The following is a 22517-nucleotide window of genomic DNA, read 5'->3' on the forward strand; positions in this document are numbered from 1 at the left end:
TTCTAGAGATGAGTTGCTTCCTAGAGATAACAAATTAGCTCAAAAGCCCAAGACTTGGAGTCGAAAGGCAGGCTTTGTTTCTGATTCTTCTATGCTCCTGTCTCTGGTAGATTGAACCCTAGTTTCCTCACCTGCCTGCGTAGAGATGGCCTAGATTATCTCTAAGGCCCTTGACAGCTACAGTTTGGCCATTCGGTTTAATCGTTTGACCCCTATAAGCCCTAATGCCCCAAGAATATTAGATCTGCCCAGCACGAGGGGATACAGTGAAGGCAATTTGTTGGGGTGGGGGCGGGGTCACAGGCACCAGATCCTACTAGGTATAGATGAGCTTTGTTACTGAGACCTTAATGCTTCCTAATGTCCTATTGGGAGACATACAATAAGAGTGACACTCAAATAAACAGGCCAATTGCAGGATAATCCATTTTTTCATTTATATTTTATTTGCTCCTTTGCCCCACAACCTGAGGTGGACACCTGGTGAGAGTTCTAATTTGGTAGGTGTGATTTCAGCGAATTTAGTCCTAAGCGTGGCCATCTTTGGTCTTCTCTGACTCAGCCTAGGATTCATGGTTTTGTGGTTCTATATTTTTACTAGGCATCCTTCTGTGATCTCGGCCTTCTAGAAAAGCGCACACACAGAGTGAATGGGGAACAACCATTTTCCGCTTGTTGGCTATAAATAATTAACCCTTTCACATCGGCACCAATAAGGTTCTCCCTGTCCCCGTTTGCTCACCTGTTCTGGTTGCGTTTAGAGGCAATGGGCTCATTCTACGTGCACTAGGTGAACACAGAGATGAAAGAGAAAGCCTTACTTAGGGACGTGCGGGAAGCTGTCACTCCATTTTTGGCAGGCAACCCCCTTTCTCGTTTTGGACACCATCCCCCGGTAGTTCCTTCCGTGTCCGGTCTTGCACTCTGAAAGATATACTGAAAAGGCCACGCAGCGGTCAGTCCCTTCCCAGCAAGGAAGTCCAGGCCCAGCCCTGCGTCACGGCGAGGGAAGGGACTTGTACGGCCGATGACACGGGGGTCCTCCTACCCAAGGTCGTCTTTTTTATCTATGTCAGAGCTGCAGCTAACGGAGCTGCTCGGGGCTTTGGTCCATTTATTCAAAGCTGTAGCCCCTCCGTGCAACAGGCACCACGCTAGGGGCTGGGGGCACATGGGGTGTGGAACAGGGGAGGCCCTACAATTGTGCAGCTTACACTCCAGTGGAGTCAGGGGGCCGGTCACAGAAAGTGATCAAGGGTGCAGCCTCACGGTGACATGTGTGACCGAGAACATAAACAGCTTGTTGGTGAGTGAAGGCAGTTGGGATAAAGGCCTTCAGACAGGTGGGCAGTGGGCTTTTCAGGGGCCAAAAGAGATCCAGGCCACCTCACTTTTTTGAGGCTCCCAGTTTTTTAAATAAGAAAAGCGTCAAACAGGGTTATAAAATTGTGGCCTATTTTAAATGTTGACTGTAGATGCTCTCAACCAGCCGCCACTTAACCTGCTCAGAGGTTAGGGGCTCCATGCTGTCCTTAAAACACTGTCAGGGGCCCACCTGTGTCCCACGTGTTTTAGGGTGGCCACCTGTGGCCAGCAGGCCACTTTCCAGTGTGCCCGCCCACTTCCGGTCCCACCAGTTAGGTTATATGCTTACAATTGACAAGGGTCAGTTATTTTTATTGTCAAAACTTTTTATATAGCTGTATTTGATTAGAGATGATCTAAACTGAGCTGGCGCCATACATGGTTATTACAATATTCTAAACTGAGAAATGAAGGAAAAAAGGCTTCTTTTTAACTGAGTTGAATGCGTGTAAAGACTTGAAAGAGCTGAACAGTTTTAAAAATTACTATAAGTCCACTGAGGGCATCCACTCATATAGCTGACTATGTAAGTTTTCTGGGGGGAGATCATAAAAATATACAGGTGTTTTACAGTCGGACTGATGGATAGATGTCTTTAGACCTGGCTCCACTTCAAAGAGCAGGAGCCGGATTATGGTAGACAAGGCACTTAGAGAACCGTTTATGCAAGAAACACACCAGGTAACTCCTGTCGGTGCCAATGTTCAAGGACAAAAAACCTCCACCCAAAATGTGCCCATGTAACTTGTGTTTTCAGTGAAAATATAAACCATTTCAGGTATGTTTGTATCACCTTTCATGATTCCCCACTTTAGCCAGGTTTTAAAATTAATTGATCAGTTCTCTGGGGAAAGCGTTTCTAACACACCTGTAGCACTTTCAACCCCACTGTCTGCATAAAGATTGCAAGTAGATCTTCACTGAGATACATTGTTACAGTAGACATACGATACTTATCCGAAGTGTAAACTCAAGGCCCTTTCAAGGCCCAGGGGTCAGGGCAGACTTTGAAAAGGAGGTGGGCTGGAGCTGAGACCTGGGAGATGGGAAGGAACTGGCCAGGGAAGGGACAGAAGAGGGCCCCAGGCAGCAGGGGGGTGCCTGGCACGTTACCGGACCATGTGTAAGCCTAGTGAGCCCTGCACTTGGGGGGGGGGTGGTGTTCACTGACTCAGGGCCCTGGATCATTTGGTGAACATTTGGATTTTTTGGTTATTGTTGTTAATCTTCACCCAAGGATATTTTTTCCCCCATTGATTATTAGAGAGAGTGGAAGGGAAGGAGGGAGGAGGAGAGAGAGAGGGAAAGAGAGAAACATCGATGTGAGAGAGACACATCGATTGGTTGCCTCCCACACACACCACGACCGGGGCTGGGAATTGAACCTGTAACCCAGGTATGTGCCCTTGACTGGGACTCGAACCTGAGACCCTTTGGTGCCCGGGCTGAAGCTCTAACCACTGAGCCAAATGAGCCAGGGCAGGCATTTGGATTTTACTGCAAGGGCCCTAACGCTTTGAAGCAGGGCTGTCACAGACCAGCCACTGCAGTGGCCCAGCCAGTGACGATGGCAGCTGAGACCCGGCTGGTGGCAGTGGCCATGGCAGCAAGCGGGAGATGTTCCATGTGACACTGTTCCCAGAAAAACGCTGGCAGGTAATTTAGCAGCGGTAGGTTGATATTCCGCAGTAAAGAAACAAGCGCCCCAAAATGACTGACTTTTGACTTTTTACCTCTCTTTTGTTTGTATGTACCTGCCAGAGTTTATATAACCTTTTGCTCCTTTCCATCGCCTGGAAAACAGGCAACTACAATGATTCAAACTAAGGCCAGCGGTCACCCCCATGTCCCTTCTGGTTAACAATTTACAGGTGACATTACATGTTAGCGTTTGCAGGGAGAATCCCCCAGGCCCCCTTTTCTTTAACCTGGTGGGCAGGAGGTAATCCCGTGTATTCACTATCATCGTTTACTCACTATCTGTAAAGACTAGTAACTTCACCAGAGAGATTTTAGATCTAATATGCACTTTAATCTCAAGAATTAAAGATAAACAGGCCCAGCCAGGTGGCTCGGTTGGCAGGAGCGTCGTCCGACACACCGAGAAGGTGGCGGTTCGATTCTCCGGTCGGGGCGCATACCTACGTTTCGGGTTTGATCCCCGGTCGGGGTGCATATGTGGGAGGCAACCGGTCGATGTTTCTCTCTCTCTCTCCCTCCCTTTCTCTCTCTAAAATCAATAAACATATCCTCAGGTGAGGGTTAAAAAAAAAAAGATCAACAGCCGTCGGGAAGGGAGGGTTGCAGACACACACTCCTCTTTAAACCTTCGAAAGCCTTATCTGGAGTTCTGCAGTGGGACTGGAGAGCGCGTCGCAGGTCATTGTCAAGAGCACGTGAGACAGGATGTTCCTTGCTGCCTCGAGAGCCCGCGACACGGGGCATTTGGGGAGCTCGGTTGTTATAAATGGTCTTAATAGCCCCCAACAACAGAGGTTAGGAGGGTGTTTTAAAACGTCATTCATTCACTTAAATCTTCATAAACAGTTCATGAACTTTTTCATATCTAAAAAAGCATGCGGTTTCCATGGGAATGCAGGCCGCCTGTCACCCTCAGCAGTGGGGCAGCTCATCTCAAGGGAATTCTCAAGGGAACTGTGGGAAAGAGCCGGCAACTCTGGTCCATTTTCTAAAGACAATATCAGAGGCCAGGGGAAGTACAGACCATGAACCCCTCCCCCCAAAGGAGAAATTTTAAGAATAAAAATAAAACTTTTGCCTCTATGAAAATGCTACTGAGGATATAAAACACTTCAGTGTGGTTTTTTTCCCCTCCAGGCTTCAGTCCCAAAGTCAGGGCCCAAAGACCATGGTCCTGCAGAATGAAAGGCCAGGATCATAAGGAATGTCTAGACTCCTGCCTCCTCCTTAAAAACAAAATAAAATTTGGAATACTTTACTTTCAGAGTCATAGCAGTAGACGTGATTTTGTAAATCTGATCCCTTCGTTTTTAAATTAAGAAGAATGAAACATAAAAGGTGAAGTAATAGACTCTAGTTGATATGGTAGGTTAGGGGTCCAATCTTGTCCTGACTCCCCATTTAATCTTGCTGTGCCCCAGGGTCCCCATTCTGTGGTCTGATAAATTAGATCTAAAGGAGGGGAAGGGGGAGGGGGCGGAGGGAAAAGAAAACATTGTACCCACTTCTCTTTTCAAATAAAACCACATCTCTCATTCTAAGCACCAGGGAAGACTTGCTGTTGTCAGCCATGATCACACAGTGCTGCTCTTTACTGTGATACTGGAAGGACCTGCAGGGGAGAAACAGGAAACACGAGAGAAGTTTCTCTTTAATGAAGGGAAGCAAACTTTTATTAACAAGCAGGAGACTCGAAAGACAACTCTTAACTCTTGCTGGATCAAGGAGCTCAGAATTGTATCAACGAGATGCTGCAAAAACGATACATTGTTTCTTCTACCTTCACCTTCTCCCCCCTCTGGTCCTCCCAGGTCTCTTTCTGCTTCAGCTGCTCTGCTCTTTCCTCACTCCTGTTCTTAATTAAGTTCTGGAACATTTGCTTCTGTGTTAGAAAGAAGCCGTTCTGATCGCCTCCAACTTGTTTCCAAAACGGTCTGTGTGACTCCTGTAATTTTCCTTTGACTCCACCTCTACATTCTACCCCTTACCCTTGACCTCACGCCTCCTCGCCCATCCACGCGGTCCTGCCGTGGACATTCGGTCTGACATTCAAAGCCACCCACAGCTACCTTTCCAGCCCCCTTTGCTTTAGCCACCTTGGTCCATGCCACACCCTCTGCCTGGGATGCCTCCAGCCTCATCAGTGTTTACCAAGCTCCCACTGACCCTTCAAAGCCAGCTCAGTTCCCATCTCCTCCCTGAGGCCTTCCTAGCTCTATCCACCCTTAGGAATGTTTTTCCTCTGGATTTTATAGAGCACATGCTGATTATGTCACTCCCCCATACCTCACATTGGCTGTATTTTTTAAAATTTACATTTTATCCAATTTCTGTGACAACACCACGCTATAACTACAAAAGGCAAGGTTTGAATCTTGCATCTGTACAAAGACCTATCCTATCTAGGGCTACATCTCATATACACGGGATCACTGGATCTGTACTTCTTTGCTCAGTAGGGTCTAGGACACTTCCACACATGTGATCCTTAATAAGTACTTATTGATAATGATATTAAAATTGAGAGCTCAGAATAATAGTTGCTCGTGTCATATGTAAAAATAGAGAAGTTCCTTTGGGGGCATTTTTCTAAAGAAGGCACTCATAAGTTTAACAAGAAATTCTTTGTATGGATTCAGATACAGGGAGCAAATACGGATTCCAAACTCCAATCCTATTAAATCCTGTCCTTGTCAAGCCCGTGAGCAAGTTTCTTGACATGGAAATAACAGTGTCGCAAGCAGCCGGGTGCCTGCGTAGGCACCGTGACAATGAAACTACCTGCAAGTGAAGTCTGTCTCCTCCTCGCATTTCTCCGCACACTCGGCCACGCTCCCCGCCTCCAGCTGCTTCTTGTCTAAAGTGATCAGCGACGCCCCCTGCGTGCCTACGTAGCTGTCCAGGGGGTCTCCGCACCCTGTGAACGGAGGGGAACGTGGGGTGACTGATGGCATTCATGGCCACCGTTGTGTGACCGTGGTGACTTTGTAGCCTGTTTGCTGTGTTATTGGACGGGGAGGCGTGGCCGCAAATAACAAGCTTAGCCAGGAAAACAGCCCCATTAACACACCGCAGCCCATTGAAGACCCTCCGCATTGAGAGATCCGAGGGTTAGAAACCAGCCCGCAGCCTCCGTGTCGCTACATGAATGGGCGTGACGCCCTGAGGAAGGGTAAATTCAGGCTGTTTGCTGCTGGTTGCCGTGTCGCCAGAATGCCGGAGACCACCAGCGGCAGCTGGGTTACAATATAGGTGACGTGTTCATCCCTGGCTCCAGGAGGAGCTTGGAACCGTTACTTGATCTCCAACAGGCTAAACTCTGGTTGTCACACTGTCCCTTAAGCTGATGGGATAAGCATCCTCTGAACAGCTCCACTCGAGACACAACATTTTTGGTGAGTTGGTGGTGACTAGGGCCTGCACTCATCTCCATTTCAGTCCGAGGTCATTTTTGTGCTGGGCCCGGGAGAGGGACACGTCACTATCAATCAAAGAGAAATAAGTTCTTCCGTGACGATAGCAGGTATCTCGCATTTTGGAAGAAAATGTAAAAAAGCAGACAAATGCTAGTATAAGTTTTCTGTGAGATGAAACCTAAGGCCAAGGTGCTGTCTTGAAGGTTGCTCTGCCCCTTGTTACTGAGGCCACGGGGGCCTGAGCCACGTTCCAGCTGCGAGGCCTCAGAGCGTCCCTGCTCTCGGGCCCCACGGGACCCCCGGCCTTGCCTTAGCAGCTCTGTCCCAGCCTGGAGAGGTCGGCCTCCATCCTTTGGGTTTGGAACACTAGTGATTTTCACAGGGTGAGAGGCCAAAGAGGTTAATAAAATACAGATAGCAAAGTTTCCTAAAGTTTGCCTAGGTGGGATTGGGCAACATAGAACCTTGACCGCATTGAGGGGAGCGGTGGGGACCAAAGACAGGTGGAGGGACTGAAGAGCGGCCGGGAGCGGCAGTGGGAAGGGACAGGTCTTTTCAGAAGCTCGGCTGTGGCTGTGGGAGGAGCACTGGGTAGGGGGCATGTGCAGTCACGAGAACTTTCCAAAGAGGGGACATTCTAGAGCATGTCCGGTGCTGATGAAAATTCTCCATAGTGAAAATTATCATTAAGAGTCAGATTCCCCTTCTCAGAAAGGCCACCCTGAGCACCCGAACCCACACACACAGCACAGGGTGGGGCACTCAGCCGGACGGAGACAGAGCACCCCCGCCCCCTCCGTCCTTCCCAGTTTAGGACACTCCAGGCTGCCAGGGGGACACTGGACAGGACAGTGGCAGGTGCGATTTAAAGGTAATACGCAACAAGCCCTTGACAACTATGAGAAGATTATGGAGAAACGGGTATTTTAGACCAGTATCCATGCTGTCATTTTCTCCAACTTTGAGCTCTTACTTTTCTTTTTTTAAAATAATTTTTTTTTTAAATGTGTTTATTGATTTCAGAGAGAGGAAGGGAGAGAGATGATGACAGTCATTGATCGGCTGCCTTCTGCACGCCCCTTACCGGGAATTGAGCCTGTAACTGGGGCCTGTGCCCCGACCGGGAATCCAACTGTGACCTCCTGGTTCATAGGTCGACGCTCAACCACTGACCCAGTCCAGCTGGGCTGAGCTTTCGTTTCCAAAAAGAAAGCTTTTGGTAAACTCTATAGATCAGGATGTGATTTTAAAAAACAAACCAGTTAACTCTATAAAGCACATCCTATAAAGAGTTAAATTAAACATTTGGAAGGGTTCTTAGAAAGTGGAGCGAGCTGGGGAATAAATGAGGTCCGAACAAGGAAATTTCCGTTCATGTCACCCCTTGATTAAGTTACCTTCAATTATGTTGTGTTGTTACTGTTCCTAGCACATGGGTGCTGAGGTCCACCCTGGGAACAAATGGCCTGAAGAGATATCCCCAACGAGATTTGTTTTCCATTTTGTTTAAAAAATTTCCCCCGGCGTGGCTCAGTGGTTGAGCCTCGACCTAGGATCCAGGAGATTGGGGTTCGATTCCCAGTCAGGGCACATGCCCGGGTTGCGGGCTAGGCGGCCGATCAATGACTCTCTCATCATTGATGTTTCTCTCTCTCTCTCCCTTCCTCTCTCTGAGATCAAGAAAGATATATTTTTTTAAAAATCCCCCCAAATATTTTATTTTATTCAGCTCTAGGACTCCCATGGCCACGGGGTGTAATGCACTTTATTTGTTGACCAGGAAACAGATCTTTTCAGGAAGAGAAGTATGTTTATATTCTAGGCCAATGTGGATGTATGTTGCTACCAAGGCCCGTCTATTTTACTGATCACGCGGGTTGGTTTTTTTTCCGTCACTGTGGTATGTCCACGTGCCTGCCCCTGCCCGGGTGTCTGAAAGACAGGACCCAGCGGTTTGTGAAATGCAGATGCCTTGTCCACCTCTCACTGGAAACGGTTGTAAAAAAACAATCCTCTTTTCTTTCCTGGGGGTGTCAGTGCATTGAAAAAAAAGAAACCCTTCTCAGAAAGGGGGAGCAAATGCCTTTGTTTCAAAACGAGCGTCAGAGAGCCTTCCCCAGGCTGGCGAGGACTCGTTCGCCCTGCTGCAGAGGCGTCTGCTCTGACATCGGGTGTCCCGGCTCCTGCCTTCCGGCGGCGGGAGGAGGCGCAGACCTGCCTGTCCACACGCAACCGTTTCCCCGAAAACCTCTCGGCACCGCCTTCTGCTCTTCCTGTTCTTCGCTATTTCTTTGAATGGCTCCACTAAACTCAAACGTATTTGACTCTAGAGCACAGCTTGTAAAATTTCATCTGGCAATTTATAAACTTACTTTCAAGTCCCTACACGCTGTTCACATGGAGAACTAGTTGCATACTGTATCATGCCATTTACCCGAAATGTCCAAAATAGGCCAATCAGAGACAGAAAGGAGACCAGGGGGATGGGGATGGGGTGACAACTAAGGGTGTGGAGTGTTTCGGGGGGAAATGTCCTAATATTTGCGACGGGTGCATCACTCCTGTAGTGGAAACCATTGGACTGTGTGCTTTAAATGGGCGAATTGTATTGCATGCGAATTGTATCAAAATACAGCTGTCCAGGGAAAAAGAGCTGTAAGGACCCGCTTACAACATTTTAAAGAACGTTTAAACCAAGTCAAAAAAGTGCGAAGAGCGCCGAGGTTCCTCCTCGGAAAGCCCTGGTTGAAATCCTGCTGTCTTCACCTCCTGGACTCGGGAGCTTGGTCAAGAGGCAAATTACGTGATTTTCCTAAGTATGGATTAAGTCGTATGTGAAATGGGGCTGAATCTCCCCTCCCTATCCCACCGGCTAAGGGAGCTGTAAAGGACACGCAGGGGTGTGTGTGTGTGTGTGAAACGGGCCGCCCCCCTCGAGCACCGAGCAGGGGCTGAATTGCCCTCTGACCACATCACCTGGCGAGTGGGGGCCGGAGTCCTCCAGGCCCAGGAGCCAGCGCGTGTGCGGAAAGCTCTCCCCGACCCGGGCCAGCAGGAGGCCAGCAAACACAACCGCAGACCCACCAGGAGCGCGGTCATTTCATCGTTCGCATTTGAAAGGCAGGGAAATAGGACGTCTTCAGGAACAGGGCCCAAATGAATCAAACTGGGAACCCGGCCGAGAGACGAGCAACATTTTGGGTTGTTAGCTATACATACGTGGACTATTTTTTTCCAACAATAACAACTATTATTTGAACTCAATTTTTTACTTTTTTAAAAAAAACCAAAAACCACTCATTTTTTTTCTCTGCCCCTTTGTCTCCAGCATTTACAGGGAAACTAAACTCATTTCTGGACGAATTCCTCAATCTTACGTTTAGATGTTCAACTGGGAATCTCAGTAATCAAAAGCTAAATTAAGCCAGTCGCTCATAAAACCATCGTGTGTCTGTTTTTAACACATTGCTGGGGGGGGGGGGGGAACCATAGTGATTAAAGTGAGAAAAATCTCGAAGTCTTACCTGATTTCAGGAATAAGAGAAGGAGAAGAACCACCTCCTTATGTTCCATTTTGGGACTGGCCAGCAGTGTCCCCACAGCCACGTCCCAACCCCAGGACGTGATTGACTAACGTGCCAGGCAGCGCAGCCACGGCAAGGGGACGGCAGGACGTTAATCATTAACCCAGGGCCCGTGGCCCTGTGCTCCGGGGGTTCAAACATCACCCGCGAGGGTCTTACAACATGTTTGAATCTGCAACAGCTGCTGGGAAGTGGCGCAAGCAGCCCCGCCCCCGGCCGCCTCCCTCCTTGCCTTGTCCCCGACCGTCACCTCTCCCGCTTGGTCTTGTGTCCTTCCGTCTTGGGCCACTCTCTTTCTTTTGGGTAAAATAAACCAGTCACGGGGGCAGCTGACATTTGCTGAGAGCGGTCCCGGCCGACGACGCGCACACGGCTCCATCCGGCCCTAGGCAGGCGGCGCTGTGCCATCCCCGCTTCGGATCAGGCTGACGGGGCTGAACCGGCAAGGGCGGCGCTCACAGACACAAACTATTTTTTATTATTTCTTAAAAACATGTTTTTATTGATTTCGGAGAGAGGAAGGGAGAGGGAGAGAGAGAGAGATGGAAACATCCATGATGAGGGAGCGTCATCGAATCATCCATCGGCTGCCGCCTGCAGGCCCTCGACTGGGGTCGAGCCCGCAACCCAGCACGTGCCCCGACTGGGAATCGAACCGCGATCTCCTGGTTCATGGGTTGACGCTCAACCACTGAGCCACACTGGCTGGGCCAGACACAAACTCTTTAGGCCTCAGATGACAGGTGTGAGCTCGGCATTGTCATTGGCACCCCCGCATCCTACCAGTGTAGAAATCACTCAGTAAGCTATTTTATTATTATTAAAATTTATTTATGCCCAGTGGACTGCCATGTTTTCCATGATTATAAATGATGTTAGGAAAATATTGAAGTCGCAGTGCATCAGAGTCTCACCCTCACAAAATAAAGTGAGAGCGGCCAAATGATGTCTGAAGAGCCTGTCTCGATTTTAACTGTGAATTCTGTACTTTTCCCAGGCTTAAGGCTAAACTGAGAAGGAAGCGCTTGCTTCAAAACTCCTATTCCTGCCCTGGCAGGCCAGTGTGGCCCAATCAGTTGACCGTTGTCTGAGGCACCAAAAGGTCTCTGGTTCAATTCTGGGTCAGGGCACATGCCCACATTTCAGGTTTGATCCCTGGTCAGGGTGTGTATAGGAGGAAGCCCATCGATATTTCTCTCTCTCTCTCTCCCTCTCCCTTCCTCTATCTAAAATCAATTTATATATATATAACTTCTATTCTTATTGAGTTCAATTCATTAAGTATTTATTGACCACCTACTATGTACAGCATTGTTACATTCTTCTAGGATTATATAAAATGTACAAAGTACAGCCTCTGCCCTCCCCCAGCCCCCAGAAAACTTTGTACCTAAGATTGGTGGAGACAGCTGCAGCTGTGGCCAGGGGCAAGGACATTAAAATAAAATGGAAGATGAACCTAATTTCCTTCGCTCCGCCCAGCACGGGGCCTGCAATCAAGATCCATTCAGATTTTCTGGAGACAGGTTCTCATTTCCTTGAAGGTGGCTCTCACGTGTTCACTCCGCCTGCTCCTGCTGTGCTCTAGCCTCTGCTCCACAGCCTCCGGGACCAGGGAATGAAAAGCTTCTCCGCCCTCAGCTCCCGCAAAGCGATAGCAAGGCCGCTGGGTTAGCGCTGGGTTAGCACAGGGTTAAACTGTAACCTGTCCGAGCACCGCCTAAGACCTGATTGTCTAGTTCCACGTTCAGCAAGCTGGTTATTTTCGTAACTGAGCTTTGCTTGCACAAATAGAGGTAGTCATTCATTTTTGAAAAACAATCACCCTTCATTGGACATCTCCTCGTCAGTCTTGTCATAAGCTTAAGATAAATATTAGCAGAGAAGCTACATTCCTGAGTCCACATTGGGACTCCGCAGAGACCCAGGCAAGTATCCCTTTGCATCCAATTCACTGCATAAGTCAAAGAGAGAAACCAAATGGTCCCTCCTGCCTCTAAAATTTGTTATTCTCTAAGGCTTAGTAAGCTAATTAAGACAAAAATCTTTCCCCACTGCACTTGGAAGAGACAAGGCATGCAGAAAGCATTAAAATCTTTTAAGAAAAAAATGAGTGCGTGTAAAAACTGGCAACATCTCAGCAAGGTCATGGACCAGTTCAACACGGGGTACCAATGGCAAATTCCTGGTGTTGACAATGAACTTGATAGTTGGCTGAGATGTTCCTTTAGTCTGGGTGGCGGGCTCGTGGGTACACTTACTAGTGATGGGGACTTCTCAGTGCTAGTTTTGTAATTTCAAGTGTGTTTATAATTATTTCAAAGTAAAAAGTAACAATATATGTCCATATCTGTATATATTTGTATATATGTAAATATGCCTCCTGTTCGTAAATAAAATTGTATTGTCACACAGCCGCGCTGTCTTGACCATTGGCTGTGGCTGCATTTGCACGACCATGGCCAAGCTCAGTGGAGGTCACAGAGGCCAGCAAGCCTATAAAATATTGACTATCTGAATTTTTGCAAAAAAAGTTTACTAATGCCTGGTGTAGGGCTCAGGACACAGGTGTGGGCTGGAGATGTAGGGTCCCAGGGGTTGTGAGCGGGGACCTGGTGCTTAAACAGTCCGTGAGGAGGGTCACAGAGGGCCCGAGAGAAACACAAGGGGATGGCTGCCCAGAGATGGGGTCTGGACTCTAGCACCCAGCAGCCCCTCCAGCCTCTCAGGAGGGCCCCCTGTGACCTGGTTTGATCTTGTTTCCATGGGTGCCCTGTCCCAGGGGGCAGGCCGATGATTTGACTTCTGGCACCTCTTTCCTGCTGGAAACTGCCCGACTCTGATGGTTGGAGGGATGCTGGCCTCACCTGGCTATGTTTGGAGCACCTGAGAGACTCTGGCTGAGTTTGGGTGGGGACAGTGGAGGGAGCTCCAAGAAGAGAGTGACAGTGAGCTTGGTTTCCTATGGCAGGTAGGAGTGACAATGATGAACGACAAGGATTTAGTTTGCTAATGACTGTGCTTTAAAAAATTGTATTTGGCTCTCTCAAGAATTTGTGCCTGGCCCTTGAAGGCATCTGAGTTTGCAACCCTGGTTAGAACAAGAGAAGCAAATGAGGAGCATTAGGGGAGGGGACAGGAATGGAATATTAGACTGGGGACAGATGATGGCCGGGGGGGGGGTGATCACTTGCTAAATATTGTGGATTTTAACCTAAAAGCCAAGACGTGCCTCTAAAGGCAGGGGGTACCACAAACTTGGAGAACTCCAGGCTCCTTGGAAAAGGAAAGGTTGCCATTTGTGGAGAAAGAGTCTTTTTCTTTTCTAGGGTCAGTGGACCTTCATAAAAGAATAGTTTCTCCAGCTCTGAGTCCTGCAGCACAGTGACAGAAGTACTTCCCTGGATTTAAAAAAACCGTGTTCTGACTCAGTCCAATTTAGTTTCCTGAGCCCCCTGAGGGTGACCAAAGAGAAAAAGAAATCAGCTGAGTCGACATTTCAGTTCAATACGTTGGATATGAATATTGTTTTCAAAGGAACTGTAGACAAGGGGTAGCTGACCAGCGGTATCTTACTCCAAGCCTCTTGTTGAGGTTCTCTGCCCCAATTCCTTCTAGAATCCTCCCATCACCCAGGGAAAGATGGATTATTGCCAACACTGTCCAGTTTTATCTGACCTACTTGACAAAAGCAAGTTCCAATATATGACTCACACAGGAGCAGAAAGGTCACTGCCTTTGGTTCTCTGAGAAGTCTTTCCACCACCCGGGGTGTAATCAGGGGTAATTAGCGCCAAAAGCCCCCGAGGCCCTTCAGAAATGTCTGCACTGGAAAGTTGCAGAAATCTCTGGGAGCAAAGGAAAGTGCTGAGACATCACAGACCTTCAGGGAAGGTATCTTGCAGCTCAGGCACTGGCCACTCACTAAGAATCAACCTTCTGATGTGCAGATAAGTGGCAAAGTGAATCAAGACAAAGACGTTATCACCTCAGGGGACAATTAAGCCTCGGTGGCTAAACATCCTGTTTAAAATAAAATTTATTTCACTACCAGCTGCCATTCATTTCAGGCTTGTCCACTCTGTGGCACCAAACACCACAATGAAGTCAGGACAGTAAAACCCAGGTCATGCTATAATCACCAGGCTTTCCTCTATTATTATTACCACTTTATAGATCAGGAGGTTGAAACTCACTTGCCCACAGTTATGTCGACGGAAAGTGGCAGAGCAGGTTCCCACCCAAGGACCTGGGTCTCAAATGCCCGCTTGTAACCACCACATCGCCACCTGCTGCTGGGAAGAGGCACAGCAGCCACCACAGCAATCACAGCGAGGCTTGGCTGAGCACCCGCTTAGTGCGAGGCACCCTTCCTAGCACTATATCCATTTACTTCTCACTCTGACCCGAAGGAGAAGCTACGACTATTATCCTTTGTATTTTACTGATAGAGAAGCCAGGAGATGGTCTCAGTCACTGGCCCTGAGTCTCACAGCTAATGAGGCTGGATAGAGCAGGGGCATTGAATGCCAGAGTCAGGCCCTTCAGCCCTCAGCCTCACTGCTGCAGAGCCCCAGCTTCCCATCATCACCACAGTCACCAACGGCAGCCCCCAGGATGAGCATTTATTGAGCACCTACTGCATGAGCTGAGCTCTATGATCATCCTGGAAGCCCTAGCAATGAGGCAGCACCAAGCACTGGGAGAAAGTGCAGAATCCGAGCAGGAGTCCAGGGCCTCCAGTGTGCTGCCTGGACCAGCCCAGGGAGGGAAACTGACCCTTGGGTCACTGCCCAGGGACTCTGCCTGGCTTTGCACATTTCAGTGTCTTGCACTGAGCTTGCCACTGGGCTGGGCAGAGTTCTGATTGCTGCTTTTTTTTTTTTTTTTTAGGATGAACATCACCAAGCAGGAGTTAAACTGGAGGGCTCACACTGTCCTCTGCTTGCATTTTACATCGCCACACCTGCAGGGGGCGTGCTGGCGCTCAGGTAAATACCTGTTCAATGGAACGAAACCTTTCCTTTTCGGTTTCTTTCCTTGAATGTCCACATCCATAAATGCCTTTCAGGACGTCAGTTTGCTAAGCAGCCAGCAAGGAATCCTAAAAACATGTCTTTGTGAGCCTGATTTTGCAGAGGCTCGCCCCTCTGGAGAGCTGGGTGAACCCTAGGGGGTAAAGCGGGTTATGTCACGTGCTTAATGTGGAAAAAGCTGGCTTCATGCGCGAGCTCGGGGAGTCCAGAGGCTGCGCTGAAACGACCTCCCCCGGGGCGCCCCCAGCGGCTCTGGGCAGAGGCTCCGACGCGCTTACTTCGCTCCGACCCGCAGGAGCGCAAACCGCCTGTTGTCTCCGCCGCGCGGTTGGGAGGGCGCTGCTTTCTGCAAACGCTGCCGAGCAAACGCAAATACCGACGGGCGCCGGCAGGGGGCGGCAGACCCGTCCTCCCCGCAGCCGCGCGCTCCCCGCCCCGGATGGGGTGGGAGGCTCCGGGTCACGGGGCCGCGCGGGTTCGCCCTCCGTGACTTCACCCGCAGACAGGTCCCTTCCCTCCCGCGGCTGCCGACGGTGCGTAGACGGGCGAGTGGGGGCGGGCCGGGGGGCTGCAAAGGAAAGAATTCAAAGGCGGGGTGCGCGCAGGCACCTGGCCACCTGCTGGGGGCAATTGATGCTTCCGAGGGAACTGGAGATGCGGGCAGGCTCCCCGCCTTCCCTCAGAGTCTCGGGGCCGCGGGAGCAACCTGATTTTTTAGGATTCCTAAATTTTTTAGGATTCCTTGCCCACGAGTTGCTGGCTGCTTAGCAAACTGATGTCCTGAAAGGCATTTATGGTTATGGACAATCAAGGAAAGAAACAGAAAAGGGGAAGGTTTCATAAGGTTTCCTTGAGTTTTCTCTCCCCAGGCGCGTGGATGCGGGGCCTTGGCGCTCCAGCCTGGAGCCTTGAGCCTCTGCGGCATTGGCCGGGGTAGGAGACGCTTGGAGGAGGCGCCATTCTGCCTTTTTCTGTTTCACCAGCTTTTTGGTGCGGGCTGTGCAGACCCGGGCAGGGTCGGTCAAGCAGAAGAGAGGGTCAGGGTGTGAGGACCTGTATTTTTACCAGAGAAATCAGACCCCGCAAAAGCCGATTGAACAGGCCCTGTGCCTGCCTAACATGCCCATTCTGACTTTGTCGCCTCCCTTCTGCAGACTTTTACCTGGTTTTATGTAGTAGCTGTGTTCCTGGAAGGCTGTGCAAAACAGCATTTGTGCATTGGATCCGATTTAAACGGCAGGGAGTAGCTTAGCATAGGAAACATTGACCCCTGGTGAGGGGGACTTACCTGCTCTCAAACATTGGTGTTCATAGGCTCTGTCCGCTGCGCCTTCCATAGAAACACAGGTGAAATGGCCTTTTCCCTGACTTAGAGCTGTGAGCTGGTTACTTCATAGTTACCTCCTAATTTCTTTTTAAATCTCTCTCCCCTCTTTGACAGAAGAAGAAATAAAATAGAGACTGTTTTACTTAGACCAGTTTTTTAAATATTTATTCTCCACTCTTCTGAAGTTCAGCTTCGGTAAATTAGTGTAATAAGTGGAGTAAAATTAATACTCCCGAGCGTGCCGAGATGCCTAGTAATTGGAAAGCATCCAGTTTCTCACGTCACTGCATCTAGGAGCTTGGCCCATAGATGTGTGTGTGGACGCTTGCAAGCAGACAGAAGGGCACCTCCAGAAGGAAAGGTGTAGTATACACTGTATCCAGTTGATACTTTTATTGCCCATCACTAACACCTTTTTTAATTAAAAAAAGAAAAAGAAAAACGGATTATGTTACCTGTGAAATAAACAAGAACAAAAGTAGTGCATGTTTTCGTGGTTACATAAACACACACAAAAACCTGGAAGTTACCATCTAGGCGGACATCTGGGCTCGCCCCAAGAAGAAGGGGAACTTCCCCAACAGAGCTCCTTAAGGGACAAATTTTTTAATTTATTTTTAAAATTTTTTTGTTTTTCAATTACAGTTGACATACAATTTTATATTAGTTTCAGGTATACAGCACAGTGATTAGACATTTATATAACTTATGAGGTGACCATCCTGTTAAGTCTACTACCCACCTAGCACCATACGTGGTTATTACAGTGTTAATGACTGTACTTTACATCCCATGACTATTTATAACTATCAATACAACTTCTTAATTCCTTCATCGTTTTCATCAGTCCCCCCAACTCCCCTCCCATTTGGCAACCATCAGTTTGTTTTCTGTATCTATGAGTTTGTTTCTATTTTCTTTGTTCATTTATTTTGGTTTTTAGATTCCACATATAAGTGAAAGCATAATGGCATTTATTTTTCTCTGACTTATGTCACTTAGCATAATACCCTCTGGGTCCATCCATGCTGTCCCAAATGGCAAGATTTCATTCTTTTTTATGGCCAAGTAATATTCCATTGTATACATGTACCACTTTTTCTTTCTTTATTTGTCTGTCGATGGACACTTAGATTGCTTCCATATCTTGGCTATTGTAAATAATTCTGCAGTGAACATAGGGATGCATATATCTTTTTGAAGTACACTTTTGGGTTTCGCTAAGTTATAGGGTAATTCTATTTTTAATTTTTTGAGGAAGTTTCATGCTGTTTTCCACAGTGGCTGCACCAATCTGCATGCCCACCAACAGTGCACGAGGGTCCCCTTTTCTCCACACCCTCGCCAGCACTTGCTGTTTGTGGGCTTACTGAGGGTAGCCACTCTGACAGGCGAGAGGTGACATGCCATTGTGGTTTTGATCTGCATTTCCTTGATGATTAGTGACACTGAGCATCTTTTCGGGTATCTATTGGCCATCTGTATGCCTTTTTTGGAGATATATCTATTCAAGTACTCTGCCCATTTTTAAATCAGGTTGTTTGTTTTTTTTGGAGTTAACTTGTATGAGTTTCTTGTATATCTTGGATATTAACCCCTTATCAGATGTATCATTGGCGAATATCTTCTATTCAGTCTGTCTTTTGGTTTTGTTTATTATTATTTTTTTTGCTGTGCAAAGGCTTTTTGGTTTGATGGATGTAGTTCCACGTGTTTATTTTTTCTTTCGGAAGGGACAAAGTTTGTGGGGTTGGTCTTTGTGGGTGCGAGGCCGGCTTGGAGGGAGTGTTCTGTGCGACGCTTGATGGGACCGCAGCAGCAGCGGGTCACAGGAGCGGAAGGATCGGGCACTTTGGGCTCAGTGTCTGAAGCCGGCCATCAAGGATTTTTGGTAGCAGTTTTATTAGAAAAGCCGTGAAATTATATCATCTCAGTTGGACCAGCCATGCAGGTATTGAGTTAACTTCTTATAAGCAGCTCTTAAAGTTGAAAAAGAACCTAGAAACAGTTCACTGGGTGGGTGTGGACCCTGATTTTAATCTACCCGTCCTTGCTTGTCTCTCTTTGACTTTGGTCTAATGCGTATCTGACTGTTTCTCAGTACTTGTCCTGCTGTGCGTGGGGACCGTCACCCCGCGGCCTCCCGGTTAAGAGGGATTCTCCTGTCCTGGCGGCCTTGCCCCGCTCACCTCCCGGGGGCTCACAGGCTCTCTCCGCGGCCCTGCTTAAGAGAGTTTCCCTGGAATTAGAGATGTAACGAATTATAATAGCTCATTTCCTTTTTCTGTTTCTTCTTTAGAAAGGCTCCCCATTTGTTTTCTTTAAAATCGCCTGACTGCTGCTTTGCTCCTCGCAGGGCCTCGCTGTTTCCTTTCCTTTCCGGGACCAGGAGGCTTTCCTCAGGCCCAGGCGCGTCCACTCGCTCCGCGCTCTGCCCCTCGCCCCCTGCGTGTCGGGTCCACGCGGCCCTCCACAGCCATTCTGTCGAGATTTTCTTTCAGCGTGAGCTCAGACTAGGCTCCTATTTCTTCGTTGGTATTTTTTTCCTGCCTCTGTTTCGACCCATCTTCTTTTTCCCTGGATTATTGAAGGGGAGGTTTTGGTAATAAATAAAAAAAGACTATAAAATGCAGTTGGTAGCCCAGCCGGTGTGGCTCAGAGGTTGGCCATCGACCTAGGATCCGGGAGGTCCCCGTTCGGTTCCCGGTCAGGGTGTATGCCTGGGTTGTGTTCCCAGTCGGGGCACATGCCCGGGTTGCAGGCTTGATCCCCACTGAGGGGCGTGCAGGAGGCAGCCGATCAATGACTCTCTCATCATTGATGTTTTTCTCTCTCTTTCCCCCTCCCTTTCTCTCTCTGAAATCAATAAATACATATTTTTAAAAATGCAATTGACAGTAAGTTGGCTTTCCCTATTTCGGTAAGAAGATTGAGGGCAGTGAATTCTCTGAAGCTGTATGGGAGATGGCACTAGGGAACTGTTTATGTACCTTTCTTTTATATTTCCAATGCGTTTACTTTGACATTCTTTTGAGGAATACATGGGAAAACTGACAGTTGGGTATGTCAGTTTACATGTCCCCTTGTTCTCATTACAGTGAACATATGTGTAAGCGGGTTTGCTTAGCATTGATCGAAGAGATTTGAGGTATTACGACCATAAATTGCCATAGTTGCTATTGACTTCTTTGCCTCTTTGGGTCCATATAACAGTGTGTTTTGAATGTCAGAATTTCCTGGGACCTTAAGTACACATTTGAGCAACGAAACAGCAAGGGAAGATCTAGAAATATAGAGTGACATTCAAGATGCCTGGTAATTCAAAAACGTACTCAGGCTTCACAAAACATTCTAAAATGCTTTTGTTCTAGATATATAAAGTCAGATTCATTTTGCTTAATTATATATTATATACTTTTTGTGTTTATGAAACAAAATCACTACTATGTGTACAATTTTTTGAAAGCATTTCAACATTTAGCCTTTAGTTTTTGTTGAAGTTCACCCAAGGCCTCTTGTTAAGATTTTTTTTTAAATATTTGAGCCAAAGTTACCATTTTCCAACCATGTGGTACAACACACGGGCACGTGTGGGCAGGGGCGCAAACACACAAACACACAGCGTAGTGTTGCGGGGCAGAAAGCTTCTTCAGACCCAAGGCCTATTTTTAGATGAGTTCTGCACCAGACTATACTGTTTCACTTTTTAAATTGAAGAGCAACATTTCATTTAAAAATGTTTTTTAAAATATGTCCGAGCCTTCCTGGGAAGGAGCCAACAGTTTTGCTGAACCCCCTCCCTGCTTTTCCCCCCTCAAGGTTATAGAGGTACAAAGAGTAGATTCAATCGGGTACATAAAGGATGTACTTAGAGGAGGCTGCGGCTCCTTCTAGTTAGCAAGGGCTTTGCCATTCAGGGAACAATTTGTCACAATTTGACAAGACACACTTTTAAAGTCTGGGGTGCAGAAGGAGGGTAGAAAGAGGTCCGGGCGGAAAGGAAAGCCTGGCGTGGGGGTATAGAATGTGAACCCACCCGATACTTATCCCGCGCCCATATTGTAAATAAACACAACTGGAGTACCGGACCGTGTAAAACCCCCGAACGCTCCCTGTGCTGAGGCTGAAGGGGGTGTGCTCTGTTAAGAGAAGTGGTGTACAGTGGGTGTCCCCCCAAAATGTGCATACTTTGAATAATTATTCATTCCAATGGGTTAAATCTGAAAAGAAAGAAACATCAATTGAGCTAGCAGCTGTTAAGTGTGTATACATTTTTGGGGACACCCTGTATGTTTGCATTGTAGGAGTTTGCTGGCAGTTGTCATGGCTTCCTCCCCCCCCCCAATAAAATGACTTCACAAACTTCTACACGGTGATCACATCGCTTGTAAGTTGAAGTTCAGCTTGCACGTGGTTGGAGAAGTAAGTCAGTGTTCATTTATAAATGTTGCAGGTGATCGATAGGTAGTTTGGTCTCTTGGGTAACCATTTTAAAACCTGGCCGCCCCTGCTTTCTATCCAAACACTTCTTGAGGTTTCCCTCTGTGCAAAGCCCTCCTTAGATTTCCCAGCCGTGTTTACGAAACAGCAACTAATTTTGAAGGTAGGCAGACCCACTCGGAGAAAGGAGCATACTGTGAGGGTATTTGAAGGTGAATGCGTGTCATTTTGGTACTCTGCTATTTTGAAGGGTGGCCTCACCAGGCAGGGCGTCATTCATGGAATCTGGCCAGGTGCCTTTATCTCCAGCTATTTTGACAAGTTAGGCTCTGACTCAGGACTAGAGCTGTGCTGTTGCGTAGCACTTGAAATAGTTGGCCAGAGCAGGCATTGATTCTGTGTCCTCAGTGATGACGCAGTGGGAACCACAGGGTTTGAACACAGAGCCGGTTTGGGGTGTGATTATCTGCCGGCCCGGACCAGCACCTTTCAGGAAGCTGAGATCCATTGCCCCTGCTCTGGGAGCACGGACCCCCACGATTTTACTCCCACCTGTGATGACATCGCGGCGCCCACGTGTGCCGTCTGCAGTGATCGTCCGTCCGCTAGACACATGGGCAGGGATGCCCTGCTGCCTCTCGGGGCCGTGCGGGGCGCACACGCGCAGGGTGGGCCAGGCCATCCCAGGCCTCTCCGAGTCGAAAGCCAGGGGAGAGCTGGGGCTGCAGGCCAATGACCGCAGTTTGGGGTGGAGTGTGTATCTTCGTGCGCGCCCCAGGTGTTGGGAGGACACCCCAGCAGCCCAACTCAGCCTGGCGGGGGAGGGCAGCCGGCGTGGGTTCCTAGGGAGGGGCCCCGATTGGGTAAGAGAGGGTGAGCCTCTGCACCTCGCCAGCCGAAGTGGAGGGAAGGGCGCGAGTGGGAGGGCGGCTGCTACCGAAGCCGGGGCTGAGCTCCGAGGAGTGAGCAGTGGCACTGTGGGCGCACACAGCCCGGGCCATGCCCCGCTCCTGGCCATCACGTGTGGTTAGGAATTTGGACAGGTAGGGATGCTGAGGCCCTGCCCACTCCTGACATTTACAAGAAAGGGAGACATTTTATGGGACTGGTCAAAAGAGAAAAATAGTAACACCTTAAACACTTGGTCAGGAAGGAAAAACCCCTCAGGAAAACGGAAAGCCCACACTCTGCGTACACGTGCATCAACCTTTCCACTGTTTCCAGCTTTCTGATGTCTGTGGACATCCTGAGTCAAAGGGAAACCCTCTCAGGGGGAAGCTGGCTGTGTTTCCCTGAGCCACAGCCGTTGTCCTCAGTCTCAGGGCTGCAGCGGTCGGTCAGGAAGAGAAACGGGTCCGAGGAGACGTCAGTTCCATGTGCTCAGCGTGGGCCTCTCCCCAGGCAGCTTCGTGAGCTGCACTCCCATCCGTGGCCGTGTCTCTGTCCCTACGGAGCCCTGCGTTCATCCTGCTTCCAGCTTTTTCCTATTCTCACAGCGTGTCATTGTGCTCCACAAACAAGGATGTGAGCTCAGAGGCATCTTTGTGTGAGCAAACCTTGAGGGCACATTCCTTGATCGTGGGGGACATTCACCCCCACATTCAGACAGTAACCCCTTTCCTCCAGGCTGCATGTGTTTGACTCTGGC

At 48.6% G+C, this 22517-nt stretch overlaps 1 protein-coding gene across 2 annotated transcripts in view; it reads right to left on the minus strand.

Annotated features, from left to right (window-relative positions):
* Positions 1–10055, minus strand: part of PLG (plasminogen) — a 32493-nt gene extending 22438 nt beyond the window's left edge. For both annotated transcript variants that reach the window (XM_087817208.1, XM_016211276.2), the window contains exons 1-4: positions 10007–10055; positions 5848–5983; positions 4572–4678; positions 822–936 (exon numbers count right to left, since the gene is read on the minus strand). In XM_087817208.1, coding sequence (XP_087673334.1) covers positions 822–936; positions 4572–4678; positions 5848–5983; positions 10007–10055 — 407 coding nt within the window. The remainder of the gene's footprint in view (positions 1–821; positions 937–4571; positions 4679–5847; positions 5984–10006) is intronic.
* Between the last annotated feature and the right edge of the window lie 12462 nt (positions 10056–22517).

This window comes from Miniopterus natalensis, chromosome 5 (assembly GCF_054644295.1).
Source record: "Miniopterus natalensis isolate mMinNat1 chromosome 5, mMinNat1.hap1, whole genome shotgun sequence".
In the NCBI taxonomy this organism is placed as follows: domain Eukaryota; kingdom Metazoa; phylum Chordata; class Mammalia; order Chiroptera; family Miniopteridae; genus Miniopterus; species Miniopterus natalensis.